Genomic DNA, 24,227 nt, shown 5'->3' on the forward strand with positions numbered 1-24,227 from the left:
TGCCAAACTTCTTTTTAATGCTAAGAAGAGCAGAGTAGAACACTACAGTTCTTTTAGCTTTCGATTCAGACTTGCAGTTAGCTTTACAAAGAATGGCTGCAGGCTGGTTAAACATAGAGTACAGGTTAGTTTTTTATGTGTGTGGTTTGGGTTTTTTTTGGTCGTTTGGTTGGGTTTTGTTGGCTGGTTTGTTGTTGAGGTTTTTTTTTTAAGGAAAAAAAAAAGCATTCACTTTATTATGTAGGAAGCATTTTTGCATGTTACAGACTGAAGAAATTAATTTCTAATGAACAGCTGACCACAATGAACTGTGATTGACGTGCGTCATCCTAAAATGTACAAGCTTACTGCATGGAACAGAATCACCCACTGCACCTTTACTTTAAAAGCAATGTCTTCAGAGAAAAAGAAAAAGTCAAGTAACTTTTTGCCTTGATTCTGCTAAGTAGGGATTGTGTGCTAGCAATTCTAAGAGGGGGAAGCCTAGTTGGGGGCCCTGGCACCTTTGGAAGGAATCTATCTCGGTTTCTTTTTCCCTGTTATGATTGACAGCCAGCTGAAAACCCTGTCACATCCAGCCACAACACTGCCAAGGTCTCGCTTGGCTCTGCAGCCAACTGCCTTAGGCACAAGCTGAAACACACACTGACTTAACACTCACCCTTGCACAGCAGAAACTCTTAAACTCTTGGTTTTGCTTGTAGTTGCAGCTGCTGGGTTTTTTTACTTCCCACTCCCAATGTATAGGATTTGTAGGGGGTATTATTAGTTAAAAATTGCTGTTGGTGAGAAGACCGTTGATGCAGCACCATTCAGAAGCTAATGTCAAGCTAAGAGCAATTCACTGTCTTGCTAACAAAGCATAATCTGATATGGTCTATAGTGTGTTGGCCAGGCAGGTGAAGAAGTTAGTGAAGATTAACATGTAGGTAATGGAGTAGTAACATGTCAAAAAATATCAGCTTCCCTTTTTAAGGACGGGAGGGAGAAGAGCCATCCACTAAGATCTGTCTCTGCCTCAGCACCCAGCCACTGACTCGTTCAGCTAACGTGAACCTGCAAGTGTGTTTGTCACCAGTGTGAGCTACCACACTGCTCACAGCTCTTCATGTTTTGCTGTGTGCGATTTCTGGTATCCTTGTCCCCAACTTCCACAGTCATCCTGATGTCATCCAGCAGCAGCTCTTGTAACAGGATCATCACATGGAGCTGTGGAAAACTTCAGTAAGTAACTTACTACTAATTTATTTCCTGCTATAGTTTTCACAGTCCAGCTGAAGTGAAGGATGCTGCCATTATAAGAAAAGTGTGAGTTGACCAGTGCATTTCTATGATCCTTAAAACAAGGAAAAGGGAATCTAGTAAGTTGTAAAAGAGAAAAAGTGATTTCACCTCCAATTTTTGTATTATTTCACTTACAGAAACATGGTATCAGAATAAGTTAAGGGAGCGTGTGTGTGAAACAGTGTTTTTTCTGTCATTATGTATTAATCATCTGCTTTGTGAAGGGAGAAAAACACCATTAACAGTTTAGAGTAATGCTTGCTTTCTTCACATTCAAATACACAACACAACTTGATACTCTGATCATGAAGTAAAGGATTACAGGATAATTAACTGCTGCATTAACCTTTGCAACTGGAAGGAACGGGCTGCTTTCTTGTTACCAACTTGTCCTAATGCCTCCAACAAAAGGCAGAGTAGCATGAAACTTCAGCATGATTTTGGTTAAAGATTTGGATTTTGAAACAGTGCAGTGTACTTCACAGTGCTTTAGTTGCAGAAATCTGCGTAACTGTAGCATTAAAAACCAGATTTTAGAAATTACACAGCACTTGTAATTTGAAAGACCAGAATTCCACAAATGCATGTATGCTACTACGCTACAACAAAGGTGTTTCTTTCAAGCGTGGCTGTTACAGATTTTAAGATCTCTTACTGTTCCTCCTTGTGGTGCAGTTAATGCAGCATTAGTTTCAGCAAGCAAACTACAGATTCTAACCTTTTTTTTCCTTTTTTTCTTGTTTCCTTTTTTCTTTGGCAGCTTCTAGTTCTTGTTTCTCATGAATTTCCTTCAGGGTCTTGCAGACTTTTTTGTGGGTAAACCAGTGCATTTTCTGGCAGTTCTGGTCACAGTACATCACCTGAAAGTTACCAGAGCTATCAATTCATCTTTATGTATAAAAAAAAAATATACAATATTCTTGTATTTCTTAATGTGCCAAATTAAATCTCCCTATGTATATTACTTAATGGTATTTTAAAGCAGTTTTTAAGGTCATATGGAGTGATTCTAAGCTATATGAAGCTCTATAAAGAATAGTTTACTTTGTTAACTGTAAACATACAGAAATTTTACTCTTTCTTAATTCTTAAACATACTCACTTGGAAATCCAAGTGCTCTTACTCTTGAATTTCAGGCACCTCTCCCAGAGGTAGCTGGCTTGCACATTTTCGTTGTAGGCATACGTGCCACTCGTAAATCTACACAGTAAATAGTCAAGCATTCAAAATCCTCAGCACCTCGGTGGCGCTATATTTTGTGATTCATTACAACTATCCATGGATTCTTACCATTTTACACACTGAACATCTTTTGTCTGCTCCCTTTCCCCCACAAGTTGTACAGAATTCGGCATCCACAAAACCCACTTGGCCAGTAATAGCTTGTGTAAGTACGGAAAAAGCTGTAGGATCAGAACCCTGAAAGGTAAGACAAGAGGTGGTGAGGAGGTGAAAAACCAGCACTCCCATCAAGAGGGACACACAAGAAGAAAACAAAACAAGGAATGCGAGTTTCTCACTCAAGATGCCACAGCAGCAAGAACATTGAACTAAATCGCAACTCACATGCACAACCCAACATTTCTACAGTTAGCTACATTTTTGTATATAAACTTAACTCAGTCCTTAGCTTCTGTAGACAGGAGGAATAAAATTATATTTTTTTACTCTGTAAATTGTTAATAATACTATTAATGAATTCTGTTCTTTACATGCTGTCATCTGATTGTAGCAGGTTTTTGCAAATTAGTCTCTGTGCTGACACACACAAAGATATTTTGCTTGTCACTGCTACACTATTGTGCTCAGTGCACTCAGATACTACAGACCAAATGGTCAGAAATCAGAATCTTCAAAACAATTATTTGCATATTATTATTTTGATATTATTTGCAGTATCTTTCCCATGCAATACAAGCAGTAAGATTTAGTATATTATGCTGGTAACCGTAAGTTATGACTTTTCTTTCAGGCAATGATGTAAACACTAGAGGAAAAAAACCCCATTAAGTTGCCCCATCTCTCAGTAAATCCTTGAACTGTCGGGCTACCACGGAATATACACGATCATAATGACTACGACAGCACTGAGATGCCCAGACTGAATCCAAAGTAATTGTGCAAGCCAAAGGTCAAGGCCTTCCAGACAATTAAAAATGTATAGCATCTCCTCCTTCCCAGTGTTGCAAATGGACAGAAATCCAATGCAATAAACCGTATTTCTTTAAAGGGAGAAGGCACAAAAGGCTACAAGCTCTTGTAAGAAAAAAGGGACAGGAAGGAAAATGTTTACTCTAAAGCAAGTCTTAATGCACCATGATGGCTTATGTTTCCACATGGCGTTTATTTTTCTGGCCTAGACAAACAGTAGGGATTGCATTAAGCCTCAGGACATTTCAGTAGACTGGAGCCACTTAAGAGGGAGGCTATTTTTAATTCACTCAGCATAATCCAAACACATCACAAAATTGTTCCACTTCCCCAGTGTTGGTGCATATAACATGGAGCTGTCGGAGGCCAGAGAGAGCATTTTTAAAAAGAATAACAACTCTTGTGTAAGATTTATTATGAACTAATTAACAGTACTGTGATAAGTGTGTCAGCCAAGGTGCATGAGGAAAACTGAAGTTAGATTTTTTAATTTGTAATTTTGATTTCCTAATTTAGCTACACATTTTACTCTCCCTGTTATAAAAGGAGCTTCACAGAACATTTTCTCTGTTTCTACCATCATGTATTACGCACTTTATGTGTACACTAGAAATGCATTAAATCTAGGAAATGATTTGATCTTAAAATTGAATACAGACATTGTGAAAAAATGATTGCAAACCCTACAATTTATAAAAGCAAATTGGCAAAGAAAAATTGAATAGACATCTCACAGTAGGAAAAGAAAGCTCCGACATAGACATAGTTATAATTTTCTTTAAAAGCTGAAGTTTTTAAGCATTCATTATAGACACGGGAAAACAAACTACTAGTTGAAGTATTTTAGAGCATTTTCCTGCAATATGTAAAATAAAATGCCAGTTTGCCAGAGAGTTCAGGGACATCAAAAACCTTTGCTTAATACAATACATTGCAGAAGCTGAAAAACAGAAAGATGGCTTGGTTTAAACTGAATTTACTATGCAAGTGGCTTGGAAAGTATTTTCTTGATAGGCAAAACTTACTATTTCAACAGGAGCAATACTTCTCACAAGCTGCTGGAGCAATGTAGCTTCACAGTAAGGAAACTTTCGGATACTTTCTCGAATTAGCTTCTCTTGATATACAGGAAAACCATCTTTATCTCTCCCTTTCAAGAGACTAAATTTTTAAAAAGCAAAGTCAAATAAGAAATCACATAGTGAATGTTCAAGAACAAATATCCAGCATGCTGTGTGTGCTCTGTCCTCCTGACTCTGTCCTCTTTCAGAGAAGAATTATAATTAGAAATAATTTGACAACTTCAAACGTAACAGTGTTTAAAACGCAAATGAAATTATTTTTATTCTAATAGATAATCATTATGAAATATAAAATAACTAAATGTATGCTCTGTAACCACTACTTACTAACTGAGCCACACAGAGAAACATAATAATCTACTGGTAGACTAGTATCTGCATCAGACTGAAGCAGCAAAATGCTTTGTTGTGTTTAAAAATGAGCATTGTAAAAATAAACACAGAAGAATACATAATACTTTAAGATGCAAATTCTGCTTTACTTAATGTTTAATAGTGTGTTACAGTCCTGGTGTTTCTATATTTATCTGGTTGGCTTCTGCTTTTTTATATGGACCACCAACGAACTATTTGATTTCAGTATGTGAAAGCTGACTTCATAGTTTATTTTCAGCATCACGCAGAAATCCATGGAGGTCTATGGGGAATGTGATCCTTCCAAAAGCCAGGACATTTACTTTGATACTTAAGAACAAGCAGCTGGTTTTGTAACTCTGAGTATGTTCTGAAGATCCGTGTAAGTCTCATCCCGAGCCAGTGGGATTTGCACTTCTCGGCTGCTTAAGTGTTTCTGAAAATACTCTCATCCTGTATGACTCTTGGAGAGCAAGAGAAATGCTCCCAGATGATCCATATCAGACACTGAGAAATTCTGTTTTCAAGCCTGTCACTCCCCTTTGTCCCCACCCCACGTCGCTCTCTGCTGTTTCCTGGTGTGTGACTGCCAAGCTCTGACCGGTTCCAGCAAGGAACTGAAGCACTAGGAATGTTTCCTTTGTACCCCAGAAAAGACAATGTCACTTCAGACAGAAAAAAGGGAGTCAATGCCACCCTGACGTGACTGTAACCGGGATTATTTAAAAATGTACTTGGCATAGCCTTTATCCAAAACAATCCCATCAATTATTACAGTTGTCTTTGTTGCGTATCTGTAAAGCTGGTTCATGCACAAGCCTTCAGACCTCTACGTAGAAATACGTACCTTTTGATAAGTCCATCTAGTTTATCCTCTCGCTCTTTTAAGAACGTAAGACATTTCTGGAAGATGCAACTGATGTAGTGCATTTTCATAGCAAGTACCTCATTCATATCTTTCTGCTTCATACATTTCTCACAAATTAGGTCCAGAACCCTGTAACATTTCTGCAGTGCTTCTGCTTCGGCCAATAGAGGGTTCTCTTTTACCAGCAACACGATCTATGAGAAAGATTGAGGAAAATGAAATCCAATTAGGAACTAACGTTTTTGAACTTGTGCATCAGCATTAAAGGTTATACAGCTCATCGTAGCTAAACTTCAGTGGAGTTTCTAATATTCCTCTAATTCCATCTTATGCAGTCTTCCTCTTCTTTTTTCAGTCATTATCATACACTACTGTTTAGTGTATGGTAATTCACAGTTCCCATAAAAGTAGTATTCAAAATTAAGTCTGGTATTAAAAATAATAAGGATTTTCCCAGAAGAAGAACCTGAAGAGTAAAAACTATTTAAAAAGAAAGAGTTACAGAAACTACTGGACACTGTTGCAAAATCTCTTTCCTTTTAAACACCTAAGGCAGGGGTGTCAAACTCATTTTCACCCGGGGCCACATCAGCCTTGTGGTCACCTTAAAAGGGCTGAATGTGATTTTAGGACTGTGTAAATGTAACTACTTCTACAAATGAGTTTGACACCCCTGACCTAAAGTAAACTGGACTTGCATGATTTAAGCAGTTTCACAGAAGACATGAACCTCACATAATCTTGGAGTACTTCAGGTGGACTAGGAAAGCACTGAACTCACCATTTTAAGAGGAAACTCTTTACTCGCTGAAGTAGTTGCCACGGATGCATTAATGTTTGCATGTGTTGCAGATACCTGCTTGGCAACTGTTGACAAATTCCTGACTTTGAATGGCAAACCCAAGGACCTTGTCTTTGAATTTAGGTGTATTAATTTCTCTGAACTCCACTGGAGGAGTAAACATTATTTTCAGCAAATACACTGGGAAGTAAAAATAAATATCACTTGCCCATACTTTCAGAAACAACAGCAGCAGATGTTACTATGGTGAACCAGTGATGAAGGTAGAAAGATACATGCTGAGACAAGCATTGAGATTTTGTTAAGACAGGAAATTGTTTTATGTTTCCACTTCGAGTGGGTCTAATAAAAAAAGCAAGCCAAAAAGAAAGCTATTTATGGCTATTGATGTAACAAACATGAATATCTTAGTTTGAGATTATGGTGTATACAGATGCTGAAATAGCTTCACTTTTTAATCATGTCTAAATGTTGAGCCCAATTCTTTCTCATTTTCAGAAGCATCTGAATTAGTGGATAATACTTTTGATCTCAACTGGTCTCTGAAGAGCTGAATGCTTTCTGATGTAAAGAAACAGTTCCCATGCCAACAAACACATAGAATTTGCGTATTACTCCACCTTAACAGGATGCATATTAGTAGTCGTAATAATTTTATGTAGAGGCCCAGCTAATTTTACTGGCAGTTTCGGTTCTTTATCTAGGCCTTGTGGTTTAGTATAGTAGTCCAGCCTTTCACGTGGGAAGAAGTTGTTGATGACAGTCACACAGTCATGTTGACCTAAAGGCACACAAGAAAAAAAATCACCAATGAAATGACATAACTGAAAAAAAAGACCTAAATCTGTATCTAATACAAGCGATGTAGGTGAGAACTACCCACAAAGGAGCTCGGCGGGATACGCTTTGCAGTGGTAACAGGCATTTGATAAGCGCAACTTTTCTGCTCAGTAAGTGTAACCCATTGACTCCCAGCAGGGAAGGACTTCACGAAAATTCATTTTGAGAACGCTGTCCTGTTCCTGCACCCTCCCTCCCTGGTAAGCCAAAACCAAGAGAACAGGTATTCCTCCCCAAAGTTATACCATACTAATAGTGAAATGCTGGTGTTAAAATTTGCCAAGAGAGGTTCTCTCCACTTTGCATGTTCAAGAATTAATGACATTTGCATCGAGACTTGTAAGTTTTCAGACCTGAAACAGATAGTGCTAAAGACTTAGGTGCGAAAGCACCTAAAGTGGGAGAAATTATAAGAACAGAACATGCTTAAAATTTAACAAAAAAAAGGGACTGTGATGGAAGTAACACCCCCTTCTTGTTTTCTACATCTGACAACATGATGGATTACTTGGCTAAATGGAAAGTAAAACTTCGCTTCTCCAGTTCAGGATCACATTCTTTAAATTGATTTATCTTGGCACTAATCCTATTAATCACTAGAAGATGACATAGCCAAGCAAATTCCAGCATTTAAAACCCTCCACTGTTTCAGAAGGGACTGTTCTAAGCTAATAGAGCACAGTGTAAGACAAATGACAGGGTAAGAAGTACCCTCACTTCCCACACACAGACAGATGAATTAATGTTGATTGGACAGAGAATAAAAAAGAACCGGAATGGATTCCAACGCTCAGACTTCTGCAGAGCAGCATATCTCAGTATGCCTCAAAATATTTTATCTTGGTGACATTATGAGATTTTAAACAAGAATTCTCCAAAACTATGTTGGAGACAATATTCCCCATTAGCTAATAATTCAGCACCACATTGGAAAAGACTCTCCAAATCCAAAGCATAATTAATAGGAGTGAACTTCTCTGACAGATTAAGTGAATAGTTAAGGCTTTGCTGCTTGAACTTCAAGTGAGTAATGTCAATCTTTTCCTCTTTAAAAGACAAGAATGAGATATCATTGAAACTGAAACTGCACTATCTCACTATTCAGGAAGTAGCTCTAAAAGGCAAGGCAGGTTCTTGAATCCAGAACACCTAACAGACTTGCACCAGAGTTTTCAGGCACTTAAACAAGAAGGTTGTGTTGAAGTAAAAATACAGGTCTCACTTTTGGTTGTTGGGAAGGTCATTTGGACAGCAATAGCTGAATTATTAAAATGATGCCACTTTTTCTGGTAATGTTTTATCACACACCCTTGCTAGAAATAGAGAAAAAGTTGTGTATTTGGGAACGTTCATCCAAGAAACTCCCAGCATTGTCAAGATGGGTAAAAAAGTAAAAAGGCTTTCGAAAAAAAAAAGGACAAGAAACATAACAATGGAAAAAAGCCTGGTTCCATGTTTTGCCCAGGATCACACATCATACTGGAATCACAAATCTTTTCTCTTGTTCTTGTCAAGTTCAGGTCCATAAATACTGACTACGTTAGAACAGGGTCTGAGACTTCTATCATTTTACTTCTTTAGGAATTTAGGAGATCACAGCAGACTTTCACCTTACCCACAAAAGCAGCCATCTGAGCTGCTGTCCTTCCCACAGAGTTGACAACATCAGTTTCTGCGCCAGCCTCTAACATCATCCAGGTGATTTCTTTGTTTCCTGAATTCAGAAGGAAGATACAGGGAATGAGAGAGAAAAAAAACAAAATAAAATAAAAGAACCTGTAATTCTTTATGTTGTAGAAAAACATGGGCTGAATGTCTTGAAGAGCAGGAGTAACACTGAGGGAAATAAGTGTTCTTAATGTCATTATTTGAAGCTTATAGGAGTCTTATGCATACACTAGAGCGTGGTCCCTCTGGATAGCAGTATAGAAGCAAATTCTAGTAATCTAGTTTGACAGTTCAACTACAACATTTGCTATTCTAAGAAGAAAAACAAATCCAGTACTATTATGTAGCAGGAGCATAGAGAAGAGAACAGATTGTTCCTTTCTCCGCAGCAGGAACTGGGTGTTCAGACTGGGCTAAATACCAAGTAAAATGAAGCTAAAATTTGATGGGAAGATTAGATGACTTAATTGGTGCCCTTCGGAGACTAATAAGGACACTTGTCACCACTCGTGCTGGTTCTGCTTTCAAAGGTGTTCTTACAGTATCAGGTTTTGTGCACATGCTAAGTACAGAAAAGTGAACTTAAACAAAGAAGGGGGTTGTGGATGGAAAAGAGTATTTCTGATCTTAAAACAAAGGCAATGCGTCAGTAGTGCTTATGTACCTTTTGCACTCACAGATAACAGACCTTGAAGTCAACATTCAGAAGCATTCAAACCCAGGACGACAGGTTAAATGCTCAGCTTGAGAAAATGGTAAAAATCCACCATTTTCCATAAAGCTGCAGCCATTTAACAACCTCTGAGAGTTTGTTCCCATCTATCTACTGCAGCTCTGATGTTGCTCAATGCCACAGAACACTGAAATTTCCCAAATCTTTTTACCAAAGTTTTAGCAGAAAAGCAATCTGATGATCCCGTTCAAGTTCATATACACACATATGCCCTTCTTTTTTTATACTTAAGATGAAAGAAAGCAGAGTTTAAACTCTGCCTGCTAAGAAATCTTACTTCTCTAGAATCTCCTTTTTGGGAATACGTAAGTGGCCTAGTAAAGAAGATATTTAAGATAACCTAATATTCCCAAATCTAATATTTTCTCCAGAAGGAAGTATGGTTTTTTATGTAATGTATTTTTCTTACTCGAGGAAATAATTGTTCCTTTCATCAGGGAAAAAGAATAGCAAGTGGAAACCTGCAAGCCAGCACTTGAGACAGGAGCAGATACATACAGCTATAAGCACCCGCAAGTCAAAAATGTAAAAGAGTGAGTATTAATGTGAGAAAACATTTTTTTTAAAAACTTACTAAATACATGTTTAAAAGCCCACAAGATAATTGCAAAAACAACATAGGAAAAAGGCAAAATTTGAAAAATACTAGATTGTTCTGACAAGCCGCAAATGTTAGTAAAGGCTACTGATTCGTAATCCTAAAAAAAAGCAGTTTGGCGCAGCATCTTTTCCAGTGTAACACAGTATAATTATATAGAATGTATCCTACTTCAGGTGAAAATAGTCACAGGAGACTGAATTTTGAGATCTGACAAACAAGACAAAATGGAGTATATGTCTCAAAATTCTGAACAAAGTCAATTTTTATATGAACCAAGCCTGAACAGTAGCTATCTTATTCCACTGTCCTGATGATTCTACTGGTCTTGACATATATGCCTGGTTCATATAAGTAACAGTAAACCTGAATCACCAAAAGATGCCATTTTCCTTTAAATAATTAATTTATGGCAAATTGTACCCATCAATGTCATAAAAATTAGTGAGCTAAGTTCAGTAGGAAGTTACCTGAAAGTCCAGCAAACATCAAGGCAGTGTATCCATGCTCGTGTTCGTTGCAGTTAACGTCAGCCCCGTGTCGCAGCAGCAACCTGCACATGTCTATTTTCCCTTTGTATGCTGCATGCATTAGAGGGGTCATGCCGTGCTAACAACACAAAAAAGAAGTAGCGTACAAAAAACAAAGAGTTTTATCTCTTCATCTCCATAACATAGATAATTTTTTCTTGTATATACATATTGAGTGTATCTGCCTAGGCCTCACAATATTTAAGTTAGCAACAACAAAAAAGCTCACAAAACCTTGATGAAAAATTGTGTTTACTAACATACAGTAGGTTTGCCATTTCCACGTCACTTTTCTGATTATGCTTTGCTATATATTTGAAAACAGACCAGAATTGATAAAAGAAAACCCTGTACCACCGATTTGTCATTGGCATTTTGTATAAGACATTAGTGCTGAAGACAATGTTTCTGTCAGCGGCAAAAGCTTGTTTTAGAAAATTTGTTAGGTTCCTAAGTTATTTCTTTCCTCCCCCACATGATATGATGAGCAACAAGAAAATTAGGAATAGGCTCTTGTTGCTTTTGCCACTACAGAGACTTGCAGTTCCTGAAACCCATCTTGCTCATTTTCAGTCGTGATTACTGGTAATTGCGCTACCCTCCTCTCCCCCATTTTTCCACCTTTTTGGTATTGTGTCTGTGCTCTTCCATCGGCCAGTGCTCTGAAAGCCCTTGCTCAGACACACAGCCCTAACTAGACTTTAACAACCGCACCGTCTCACACCTTGCCTTTTGATAGACTGCGCTCGCAGGAAAAGGATCAGCTTTGGCAAGGGAGGTGCTGAGTTTTTATTGGAGTTGCACTGGTGTAGTTATAAACACAGATCTGGGCAAGCCCTAGGGGTAGTTTACAGAATTAGGGTGAATTGACAGTGCAGGCACTCTCCCTCTCAAAGGGCAGGGAGAAGCACATTTCTGCTTGAGAAAATTGCGTGACATTCCATTTTTAGAATTCAATGCGCTTTTTTTCCAATATGCTGTTTATTTTCCCTTAACAGCAAGTCAGGATTCATGTTATCAGCCAAGACATAGTAATTGCCCGAGAACATTCTCCAACGCTGAATAAAAGGGAGTGTGCTTTAGTCTGTCCCTGAAGGAAATCAAAATGGGATTTTCTTCCTTTTTTTTCAGGTTAAGGCTGTATGTGTGAATACACTCACATACACCATTACTCTGAAATAAACTGTCAGTTTGAGCCTTAATATATATCTTGGTTCAACTTATGATAGAATAAAACCCAATTGAGTTAAATTTGTCAGTATAATTTTCAAAAAACTCCTAAAGGTGAGGGAAATTGGGAAAGTTAAAATTATAATAACAATTTTAAAGCATTATATTTTCTTTATTCTCCATTCTAACTGAAAGCAATAACAAATGATTACTTGAGGCATTATATTTTAGTAACCCAAAATATTTTGGTAAACTGCAATAAACACTGTTGTTAAAAAAACAAAAGATGTGAAGACATCACTTCACAAGCATGAAACAAATTTGTGATTGTTTCTGTCAGGTTTCAGTTGTGGACTTACAAAAGCTTTCTATCCTAATATATAAGTATGTTATGTGTTATGCTATGTTGACAGCAATTTTTATGGGCTAATCCCAGTCTGGAGTCATAGTATGGATTCACCTCCTTTAGCAGCACAGAAAAGTACTGCTGTAATGGTATGAATACAATAAGGTTTTTGACTGGAGAAGGAACTTAAGAAAACAATTTAAGTTTGACTATATCTTGAATGTCCATTGCTTCAATTACAAAAAAAAAAAAAGTCTGATTCTAGGAGAAAAGAAAGGGCTGTTTTGGGTGTGGTTTGGTTTGTTTATTTGTTCTTTGTGGTTGTTTTGGTTTTTGGTGGTGGCGCTTTTTTTGGTCCCTCCCTCTTCCTGGGAACCTTTTTGAAAAGCCTTTGATTACCTTTTTAAAGTGTCAGGCTGTGGTGTGGATCAGAAAAACATACCAAGGAGAAAACAGGTACAGTTGTTAGAAAACTGGATTTAAAGTCACACGAGTATCAGCCTTTCACATTCACAGCAAACAAAAAAGTTACAGGCCAGACACAAGCTCGGTATCCTGTGTTATGCCCCTATGCAGAAAATGAGATGACTGCAAATATTCTTGTCAGGCTGAATCTCAAAGACAGGTCCAGCAACAGCGTGTTTTCTGACAGATGACAGTTGGATTGTCAATACGACATACTTAAAAGACTAAACTAACAGACAGTTTATTAAGCACAGAGATGACTTTATTGTTCCAGGACGGAACAAAGGATGAAGAATCCATTTTCCAGCAGCTACTATGTGATGTTCTTCTGACCAAAAATCCAGTCTTTTACCCTCATTGCCTAGGACAAAAATTAATCTCTCCCAGTTTCTTGTTTACTTTGCAGGGACGTTACACGGTTTACAGGGAGCAAAATTAACATCTCCCATCTTGGGGGTGAGTGAGGGGTGACCAGGGAACAAGACCTTATCTCATCCCTGTCACCTGGGCTTATTTGGCAGAAAAACTGACCATGTTGTCAGCATTTAAACACTCATACTGACCACATAAGAACACAGACATGAGACATGTATATTTTTAAAAGCCATTGTTTTGTGGAGAACCTGTTGATGATGCACTACTGAAGTAGACACATAGACCTGTGTCATTCAAGAGAAAAGAGGAATCCTGGCAGTCCCCAGATTCCCAGTGTTTCACACTTCTCATCCTCACTTGATCCTTCTTCTCAATTGTGGAAACGTGACCAAGATGTGGCACATGTGGGCTGGATCACACTGGAGCAGCTCCCTCGGCAGGTATTGGCCTGCACCGTGGCACTGAATGTGTGAATACCAGCTACTTAACTGCAGTTTAAGTCAGAGGGGATTTGGGTAAGTGGAACTAGAAAATAAAATTTTAAAAAGAGACAGTAAAAACTCCAGCTGAGAAACTGTTGTAGACACTTTTATGCTGATGTGTATGTTACAGCATCCACCTCCTCCTTTCCCAGCTCATTTTGCAATGAGGAGCCCAGCCCCACTTTAACATGGAAAAAGTGCCTTATTTTATTCTTTTGATTCAGGCAACTATAACAGTCCTATTCATTCAGAAAATTACAAACTAGACACAGACTGGAGATTTGACTTTTATTTGAGACAGTATTTGGAAAGTTACTAAAAAGGAAAAGAATTATTCCAAAAGAGCTGGTGTCAAAAAGAACACAGAAATACTAGTTGAGTAATGTCTTAAAAATCAACTTTCCTAAATAAAAACAAAGAACACTACTGAAATCAAACCAAGTAATTAAGACTAATTCAAATAGGTATTTGGAACTGGATTGTAAAAATGTCTCTGCTTTTAACAGAAATGGTTCTGAACGGTACTAGCTTAAAAATACTTTACTTGCATTTTAATTACATGAAAGCCTTTAGAAATTTCATCTTTAAAGCTTTTGCGTGCCGTTGATTGCCCTTACCTATCTCAAACTTACTACAAGCTGGTTTTGGAGGCTAGTCAATAGACACATGCATGAAAATTTTAGCTATAACCAAGTATGAACTAATTAGAATAAGAAATAGTGTTAGTGAGTGTAGATATGTCGATCACAGCTATAGTTCTCCTTTTTAGCGACCCTGCTGAGCTGTTGGTTTCACATATATAACACATTAGGTTTCTCTGATGATCTTTCTGTTCATCTGCAGTGATGAAAAGTTAAAGTCTATATCAGTCAGTGACCTGAGTTGAAAACGGACAGTTCTTAGTAGCAGTCAAATTTTCTTCCATTTGTGTATTTTGAAATACTACTTAAAAAACATCAAAAGACAAAACTCTTTCTCCTCAATAAAGGCCAAGGATCTGGGTATTTTCTGCTAGCATAGGAAGTTCATACTGGAATAGCAAGATAGATTAACTGAAGAGCTCTCCACAGAACATTATCAGTATGAGCAAAGCTACACGTCTCATACACTAGTAAGCTGGCTGCTGCTGTGATTCCCAGAAAGTATTCAGTTCTGTAATTAGCATCTAGAAGTGGACTGTTTCCAGAAAGCTGTATTCTATTACAGAAGAGAACAGCTGAATTACCAAACTAGAGAAAAAAAGTAATGCTGCTAATGCCAAATGATAGTTCTACATACAAGAAGATTATGAATGACCTACAAATTATTTTAAATACACAAAACTGTGAAGCCTTTTCAGGTCAAGCCTCTCCACTTGATGTGCAGAAGCTGTGGGATTGTGGTACTACAGTGCTCCTTTGCAGCCTGAACTGCCAATGTGACCACGGCTAGAAATGCCACGTGCTTCCTCTAGACTGCCTTTCCATAATAATCTGAAAGATCTTAGCTGCACCCTGCAAATGGATGGAGTTAAAGTCAGCAAACTGCCAACATGAAGCGTCAACTCTATTTACAACCTCCGTACTCCCAGGGGAAAGAAAAATCCTGAACGCTTTCTTCCACACTATGTTTCCAAATTAGCAACCACTCCACATAAAATAGGACAAAAAAAATGACTAAGCAGTGTGCATTAAATGAAATATATTTGTGTTTATTTTGCATCCATTTCCATTGCTCATCTATTTGTCCTAATATCTTGGGACATCTGAACTTAAATGCCTCTGAAGTTTTAAAGGTGCCAGAGTCAAACTTCTAAAGACAAGTTTTGTGGAAAAGCTATCTATTTCTTTGTTCTCATAAACAGCCAAAATACCTTTCCTTTCTTTGACAAACAACAACAACAATTATTTGGTCTGAAAAGATGCTGGGAAAAAACAGGACTGTATGTGCGGGACATTACAACCTTCTGGAAGGTGGCATCTGTGAAACTAAGTTGAATAAAGGGGTTTTACTCTGCTTTCAAGTGACCTACTGCTCCCAGTGGAGCACTGCAGATCAGAGGAGGTGAAGGGTGAGCGAGTCTTGGCACATGGGCAAGAAAGGCAAATAGAGATTTTTTAAAAAATTTTTTTAAATACATGTAACAACAGCAGCAGGAATGCTGAAACACTGTCCAGCTCATGCCTCCATTATTGAAGGAAGAAGCTGAAATAACTGGAAAGGATTCAGGAAAGAACCGTGATTACAGCTCAGTTACTGAAGAAACAAAACTCTAGTAAAGAAACTTTAGAAGTCAATGCATTTGGAAACTGAGATGTGACTTGGTCCTTGTCTAAAAGTAAATAGAGAATAGACTGCGTGTTGTCAGTAGTTTTTAAATCTAGAAAAAAGCAGACCTAAGCAGTTAGAATAGAGGGTCAAACCAAAAATTAAAGGGACATCTTATGTGTTTCTTCTTTTTTAAAATCAGGAAGTGCAATATTTAACAGTCTGCTTCTGGATTCTCTAGCCTGTGAAAATTATTAAATTGTGACTGCATGTGTGCTGTAGCACAGAGGAATTATATTAAACCTGTGCTCATTTCGTGGATTCTCTCATGTAAAAATGACTTTAAGGAAGGAAATGAGTTCTTAGTTCCCAACTGAATTGTGCTCCCTTTTCAATACCTAAGCATTTTCAGGGCTGTTTCCTAATTTCTTAACATCAATAAAATAAGTAACAGTAGTACAATAATTTGAACTTCAGGATAAACAGGTAAGTCAGCAGCATAAAAAAATAAGACCTGATGCATTCAAGCAGACTCCAGTTATAGCAATGCTGAATAACAGATGAAGCTAATGTTTAACTGGGCTTTCACACACTCTATTTATGTATAGATATTAGAATAACAGAGAGGGAAAATAGTTTATAACAGAAAAACTCTAAAAGTTGATGTGAGATGCCTGATGGATTGAGAATCCTAAACAAATCTGAACCCCTTCTATTCAAATATGCATCATCACACACCACTCTTGGGGATAAAACGGACACTGCAAGAAGTCCATTGCATGAACTTTTTAAGCCTTATGTGCCTTGGGTGTATTTAGTCAGATGTGAGCATTAGGCAAGTATTCTTAATACTATTCTTTAACAATAGCTTGAGGCATAACTTGTTACGGTTTCCATTAATAAACCATATCCTCTCTACAGTAATCCTGCATGTTGCTCTAATACTGCATCAAGAGTGCAGTCATTCAGCACTAGCTCAGCAATTACATTCAAGAAAAGCTTTTAAAGTACAAACAATAACGGACATTTGCAAATATAATAATACTGTATTTTGTGTTCCTAGAGTTTACTGTAAAGGTTAGAGTAGTTTGTCAGAAGCTTGTTAAATTAATACATTCGAAATTAAGGTTTAAATATTAATTGTATTTAAGAACAATCAGAAAATTGATCTGTTGGCAGCACCAAAAAAAGGCTAACAGTGCTCCAGGAAGATAACCAGTAGATGAAGCGATAATTTTCCTGCATTCATGAGACCACAGCTACAACACTCTGTCCAATGTTGGGCCTTTCAGAACAACAAAGACATGGATAAACTGCAGTGAGTTCAGCAGGGTACCACCAAGACATGGTAGGAACTTGAGCACTTGTGCAGTGAAGAAAGGCTGCAGGAACTGGGCTTGTTCAGCCTGAAGAAGAGATGGCTTTGGCTGTATCCAGTGGAATCCCTCAAGGCTCAGTACTGGGACTGGTACTATTCAATATATTCATCAGTTACTTGGATAAGGGAATAGAGTGCACTGTCAGCAAGTTTGCTGATGACACCAAACCGGGAGGAGTGGCTGACACGCCAGAAGGCTGAGCTGCCATCCAGCAAGACCTGGACAGGCTGGAGAATTGGGCGGGGAAAAATTTAATGAACTATAACAAGGGAAAGTGTAGAGTCTTGCATATGGGCAGGGACAACCTCAGTTTCCAGTATAAATTGGGGAATGACCTGTTAGAGAGCAGCATAGGGTAAACAGAGCTGGGGTTCCTGGTAGACAGCAGGATGACCATGAGCCAGCACTGTGCCCTTGTGGCCAAGAAGGCAAATGGCATCCTGGGGTGTATTAGAAGGCAGGTGGTTAGTAGGTTGATCGAGGTTCTCCTTCCCCTCTACTCTGCCCTGGTGAGACCACACCTGGAATATTGTGTCCAGTTCTGGGCCCCTCAGTTCAAGAAGGACAGGGAACTGCTGGAGAGAGTCCAGCACAGGGCAACAAAGATGACTATAGGAGTGGAGCTTCTCCCTTAGTAGGAAAGGCTGAGGGAGCTGGGTCTCTCTAGCTTTGAGGAGATTGAGGTGTGACCTCATTAATGTTTATAAATACGTGAAGGGTGAGTGTCACGAGGATGGAGCCAGGCTCTTCTCAGTGACAAACAATGATAAGACATGGAGCAATGGGTGCAAACAGGAACACAAGAGGTTCCACTTAAATATGAGAAGAAGCTTCTTCACAGTGAGGGTGACAGAACACTGCCCAGGGGGGTTGTGGAGTCTCCTACTCTGGAGACATCCAAAACCCACCTGGACACATTCCTGCGTAACCTCATGTAGGTATTCCTGCTCCAGCAGGGGGATTGGACTAGATCTTTTGAGGTCCCTTCCAGTCCCTAACATTCTGTGATTCTGTGAACCCAACAGCAGCCAGCCAGTGCCTACAGGAAGATCATCGAGAAGACAGGGACAAACTCTTCAGTTAAGGTGGCAGGAGGGCGAGACAATGAGCCTAAATGGAAATAGATGTTCAGACATAAGGGAAAAACATTTTCATCATAAGCACAGTAAGGCAGTGGAACAAGTTGCCCAGAAATATTGTGCAGTCCCCATCCCTGAAGGTTTATAAGGTCAGACAGGATAAAGCTCAGAGCAATCTCATCTGACCTTGGAGCTGAAGCTCCTTTGAGTGGGAGGCTGAACTTTCTGAAGATCCTGACCTGAGGGTTCTGACCTTCTGAGGTCCCTGCTAGCCTGAATTTCCCAGGGATCCCATTAAAGTTAGGAAAAACACAACCTGACATTTAAATTGATAAACTGCACACTGATCAAACATGCAAGCTGGCTGACTGCAGTTTTTCTTCCACTCCATATTAATGTTATCTGCTTTAGAAAACACATTGTAAGAAGAAAAAGAGGAGGAAATAGATAGAGACATTACATTAAGTTCCTTTCTCCACAAACTTCCTCCCAGATTCAGACAGCACTTAAGGATTTTACCTTCTACATGTCCATCACATCTGCCTCTGCAAAAGACAGTGTTTTCCACTTCTGACCTAGTTACTAACTGCGTATGTTTATGGTTCTGCAAAGAAAAGGCATTGGGTGATGAGATGCAAGTGTGAGATGGGGACAGGTATTCCCTGCCCACACAGTCTGCTGATATCTAAGCAGAGGGACTACAGTTTGGTGGAGGTGACAAGAAACCAGGGAGCACCCCCATGTGTCCTGCTGCAGTGTTGATTCTACCTTACAGACACCCAAGATCATGCTGGAACTTGAGAGAAAATACAAACAGTGTAGTACTTCAAGTAACATTAATATTTAAATTCCCTTAAAAAAAAAAAAAAAAAAGCTCTTCAAAGTTTCATTATTCAGCTACAGGTTAGAAATAGCTTCAGAATAACTGATATCCAGGAGCCTGTATAGCAATGTTATTTGACAACAGAAAGGTCTTCAGACTTCGTATTTTCCTTGCTAAACCCAGTATTATTCTTGTAGTTTCACTGTACCTCATCCAAGCAATTGACACGGACATTCTTGCTGCCCAGTAGCCTTCCAGCCTCCTCGGTGTTTCCTTTAATGGGACAAAAAAAAAAGACAGAGAGAAATGGGGGTGAGAAGAGGAATAAACTGTGATTCAAGAGGAAAAATATCAGTTCCCTTCCTGATTAGAATAGAAATCTTTGTTGGTAGATTAACCACTTGAGATATAGATTCACCACCAATAAAGCAATGGCACTTAGTGAAAAGGTTTAGGAATAACCAGTGTTCTGTTCTAGAAGCTAAAAGCTGAGAAAGAAGTCATAACATCAAAGAGCAGTCTGCGAGCATGCACTAGAAGTAAACATCCATTTTTTGTGATCTACACACACACAAAAGAACAAGGCACTCATATGTCTCTTCATAAACTGCATCAGAACAATTCTGAATGAGTAAATGATACGGAGCATTTTAACACATTCTGTACTCCTTTGGAACACCTTACGTCTAAAAGAGCTACCTAGATTCTCAAAAAAGGGAATTATCCTACTCAAAGACTTTTCTGTTCAGAATGGAACATGCTTTATAATTTACTCAAATCCCATTTCCTGTTTAAATTTGAAATTTGCAACATTCCACCTCCCAGGTCCACAAATGTGGAAGGAATTTGCTTTTGGTAATAGACAATAGAGGTGGAAAGGACAAGGACTGAGATAGCTTGATCAGTGACATTTCTAAAAATTGCCAAATGCACAAGTAGACTGAACTCTGGGGAAAAAAAAAAAAAAAACACAAAAGAAGTATGAGGAAAAGTAGGTCATGACTTTGTATTTTTATATTTATTTATATTATTATCACAGTATTTATATTTGCTAAAAGAATCCTTTCAGTTAAGCCACAGATCTAAGAATGTGATTTAAAGCCCTTGGCCTATTCAGTAATGTCAGTGCAACTTCAACAGGCATTCAAACAAATAGAAATAAAAGAACATTCAAAGAGTCTAAATTTGGGGAATTAAATTTATTGCAAATTAACAATTTCTGATCATTGATTCAATGACAAGCAAAGCTCTTCCAGCAGCTATGTGCTTAATAAAAATAAGCATTACATTCCTTATTTTAATGACAGACTTCATGTTTATCTTCATTATATCACAAGGGGGGGCTCTTCCCAGGAAATTTTCAGCAAAGTGGCTCTTGCAAATTCAGTTTTGTCTCATTTTCTTTCAAAAATAAATGACAAATACTAGAAATAATTTATTTTCATAAAGCTTTTGGTTTCTTTACCCATTTTTTCTAAAAAATAATTATTTTAGGGAAAGAAGCCAGTCACCTGAATCATCTCACACACTTGATAAAGATGCAGTAAAATATACTGACTGACAGAGCACTGTCACAAAATACATGTCAAAATGTCACCCCAAACACCTACATACATACATACACACACACACACATATATATATAGATGTAAAACATGTGAAGCTTCTTAGGACCTGGAGTAGTTTACAGAAGAACATCAGAAACAGCAAGTCTTCAACTCTTCCAAGTAAATTTTAATGCAAGCGAAGTTGCATTTACAAGTTCAGGTTCCATATGACAAAACATTGAAGGATTTCCAAAAAAGACACTAAATTAACAGAAGTCAAACTTCTAGAATTAGCTAGAACTTAAAGTTGGAGCAAGGCTGTTCATAGTGGTGCATGGTAGGAAACCAAGAGACAACAGGCAGAAGTTGAAAGGAAAAGAAGCTTCAGAGTGGATACAAGGAGAAACATTTTCACTATGAGCCCAGGAAGGCAGCAGAACGGGTTGCCCAGGGACACTGCAGTCTCCATCCTTGGAGGTTTTCAAGGCCAGACAGGCTAAAGCCCTGAGCAATCTCATCTGACCTCACAGCTGACCTGTTTAGAGCAGGAGGTTGGCCCAGAGACCTCCTGAGGTCCCTTACAAAGTGAGCTATCCTATGACCCCAATCAGGTAAGTTAGACAGAAGTGTCTACAAACTGAAGACCTAAAACTCCAATTAAAGTGAGTCAATCAAACTGACTCTCATCTACAATAAATTAATGGCCTGTGTCTCTGACACAAAGCAACATTTTAATATAATTGAGAGTGAAGTTCCAAAACTATAATTTCTTATAGGTTCAAATTGCCTCAAAGCTACGTGTGGAAATGTATGTAGTGCAATACATGTTTTTCATTTACCTCCAGCTAACAAACATCACCCATAACTTTCAAGATACCATTTGGAGTATAACTATTTAGACAGGGCGGTGAAATTCACGTTGCTAGACCATGAAATCAAACTGTTACAGCAAGAGGGACAGAAAGCCCCCCAGCAATAAGCATATGTGTCACATAAAATGGTGAAACTGTGACAGTTACATGAAAATCAAACTAAAACAGTCCAAGGGATAACAGGTGCACAATACCTTGGACAAGCTCAAAATACGTTAATTTAAGAACATCCTGTCTGCAAGGACGTCCTGCTCTGGCAACAGCATAAAGGGAAAACTGTAACAGGCTAAAGAACTGGGTTATCCCCAAGAAAACATGACTTTGCAGAGCACATTAATACAAGTCGTTAGATAAACGCCAATGTACTTTACAAGCATGAATACGCATAAGAAAGATGTAAACTTTCCTTGGCAGAGTCAGACCTTCACAGCGGGGCTTGCCCTGGCTGTGCTGCACAGCCACACACGCCCCCTCCGCGCCTGGCAAGCCGCCCCCCGGCATGCCCTGCACGGCACAGGCCTGCCCCACGCTCGGCGAGCGCTCTCCCACTAGGAGGAGGACGCGGCCCACAGAGGGTCTGGAAGGCCAGCAGGCCCGTGTCAGGCCCCTGGGGAGCCCCACAGTGCCGACGGCCCGGGGCTGAGAGGAGCCCGCGGGAGGCGGCAGCGCGGCCAGTAACGGCTGCAGCACCCCCGCCGCGGCCCGGCCCTCCAAGCCCTCCTCGGGCACAACCGACGCGGCGGAAAAGGGGCGCCGGCCCTGCCAGCCCGCGCCGAGGTGAAGGCGCCGGAGCCAGGCCGGCGGAAGCAGCCCGAGCGCCCGCCGCCGCAGAGGGGCCAGAGCCAGGCCGGGCTCACCTGTGGCAATCACTCCCAGCAAGTCCTTCTCCTCAGGGCTCAGGTCACCTTTCCTGGGGGGAGCCATCGCGCCTCCGTGGCTCCCACAAACGGTAAGGAGGACCCGAGACGGCGCCGCCCGGCGAGGTGAACTCAGCCCGGCCGCACCAGCAGCCCGGGCCCGGTAGCGCCCCCAACCACCCCCGCCCTGCGGCGAACCCGGCAGCGCCCGCCCCGCTCCTCATGGCGACTTCCTCCCACAGCCCCGCCTCGCCAGGGGCCGGCCGCGGGGTAAACCATTCCCGCCACGGCGTGGGGGAGATTGGGTGCCGGCTGCTCTTTCCACCGCCTTCCCAGCCCGGCGCTACCGGAGAAAAGGAGACCGTTCCTCACTTGTCCATCATTTTAAAGTTAAGAAACGAGTTTTTCTTTTCTTTTGCTCCCCACCTTCTGGCTGCGTTCTGGCTCCTCCGCCGTTCTCCCCCGGAGAGGTGCAGTGAGTGGTGCGGCCGGGCGGAGGGGGCGGGCGCAGAGGCGCCCGTGTATCAATGTGTCTGTCCTTCGCTCCTCCATTGTCTGCTGCCGCTGCTGTCGCCTTCGCGCCTGCCCTCTCCTCCCCGGACCGCGCAACCACCCGACAGGTGCGGCGGGCGGGAAGGCGCCCCCCACGAGTGGGCCTCCCCACGGCGATCAGGGCGCGCAGCTCCGCGGCTGTGCTGCCTGGGCGGTCGGCGGCGGGGCAGCGCCGGGCGGGCGGGCGAGTCGCGGGGCCTGTGCGCGGCGGCCATCGCGGGTCCGGGCGGGCACCGCGGCGGGACGAGCGGGGGCCCGCGGAGGAAACGCGCGCACGGAAGCGCCGCCGTGCGCGGCTCTTGCGCGGCCCGGGCGCTGCTGCGGAGCAGAGGAACCCGCTGGAAGCCCCGGGGGCCCGGATCGGGCGGTGCTGGGTCCGCTGGCGGCGGTGCGGGCTGGCACCTGCGGCTGGGCAGCCCCGGTGCTCGGCAGCCGTTCCGCAGAGGTGGCTTTCCTGCCTTTTTGTGGCTTGTGCGATGTTTTGTTTGTTTGCTTGCTTGTTTGTTTCTTTTTTTCTAGGCAGGAAACGCTGTTTGTTCGGCTAAAGCGGCCGGATAAAGCCCTGGTTGTGTCGCGACATCGTGTCTGCTAAAGGAAGCGGACTGATGAATTGGGAAGGGAAATAACGCGTTTGGGGTTGTTTAGAGCCGTGCCTTTGTTAGCGCCTTTCTAAAATTAAACCGTCGGTGGAAAAAAGATCTTTGTTACGGATCCAACTTTCCACTCCTCCAGCTGCAGCTTGGGAGGCGCAGGGATTATCTGCAGATCCCCAGCAAGGCACAGGGACTGAGATTTAACATCCTCGATTTTTGCATGTGTTTGTACGAGAAAGAATAGCAGAACCTCGGTACTTGGTGGCACTTTGAACCCTCCTTTGTTTTACTCTCCAGTGTGTGATTTTTGTATCCTTTATTTTAAGGAATCCCTTTTTATCTTGTAGCTAGTTTTTGAAGGCATAGCTTTATCAGCAAACTGAATTTTTTTTTCTTTCATTAATACTTGCAGGCCATCTCATGGCTGCTTATTTATTGGAATCTATCTTTTGAATTCGAATTTTATTTTCGATCTTTACATTTGTTAACTGCTTAACTGACTTTCGGAAATGTGGAAGTCCTGTTGTTT

The 24,227-nt window shown here is 40.5% G+C and overlaps 3 protein-coding genes across 7 annotated transcripts in view; 2 read left to right on the forward strand and 1 right to left on the reverse strand.

The window, feature by feature from the left end:
• LRRC72 (leucine rich repeat containing 72) overlaps positions 1 to 1,178 on the forward strand; it is a 23,930-nt gene extending 22,752 nt beyond the window's left edge. For both annotated transcript variants that reach the window (XR_010470058.1, XM_065051221.1), the window contains exon 10: positions 963 to 1,178. The gene's annotated coding sequence lies outside the window, so the exon portion shown is untranslated. The remainder of the gene's footprint in view (positions 1 to 962) is intronic.
• The window catches only part of ANKMY2 (ankyrin repeat and MYND domain containing 2), a 24,480-nt gene extending 1,712 nt beyond the window's left edge, over positions 1 to 22,768 (reverse strand). The window contains exons 1-10 of one of the 2 annotated variants that reach the window (XM_065051219.1): positions 22,554 to 22,768; positions 19,486 to 19,550; positions 10,852 to 10,990; positions 8,998 to 9,096; positions 7,163 to 7,323; positions 5,720 to 5,934; positions 4,462 to 4,597; positions 2,576 to 2,704; positions 2,003 to 2,144; positions 959 to 1,209 (exon numbers count right to left, since the gene is read on the reverse strand). In XM_065051219.1, the coding sequence (XP_064907291.1) occupies positions 1,169 to 1,209; positions 2,003 to 2,144; positions 2,576 to 2,704; positions 4,462 to 4,597; positions 5,720 to 5,934; positions 7,163 to 7,323; positions 8,998 to 9,096; positions 10,852 to 10,990; positions 19,486 to 19,550; positions 22,554 to 22,620 (1,194 nt within the window). In that variant the 5' untranslated portion in view covers positions 22,621 to 22,768 and the 3' untranslated portion in view covers positions 959 to 1,168. Of the gene's footprint in view, positions 1 to 958; positions 1,210 to 2,002; positions 2,145 to 2,575; positions 2,705 to 4,461; positions 4,598 to 5,719; positions 5,935 to 7,162; positions 7,324 to 8,997; positions 9,097 to 10,851; positions 10,991 to 19,485; positions 19,551 to 22,553 lie in introns of those variants that run through there. The other variant, XM_005510945.4, reaches the window with a different exon arrangement.
• A 51-nt stretch (positions 22,769 to 22,819) lies between these two features.
• BZW2 (basic leucine zipper and W2 domains 2) overlaps positions 22,820 to 24,227 on the forward strand; it is a 57,191-nt gene continuing 55,783 nt past the window's right edge. Inside the window, exon 1 of one of the 3 annotated variants that reach the window (XM_065051217.1) lies at positions 22,820 to 22,942. The gene's annotated coding sequence lies outside the window, so the exon portion shown is untranslated. Of the gene's footprint in view, positions 23,174 to 24,227 lie in introns of all 3 variants that reach the window. The other 2 variants (XM_065051216.1, XM_065051218.1) reach the window with 2 other exon arrangements.

This window comes from Columba livia, chromosome 2, assembly GCF_036013475.1.
Source record: "Columba livia isolate bColLiv1 breed racing homer chromosome 2, bColLiv1.pat.W.v2, whole genome shotgun sequence".
Lineage (NCBI taxonomy): Eukaryota > Metazoa > Chordata > Aves > Columbiformes > Columbidae > Columba > Columba livia.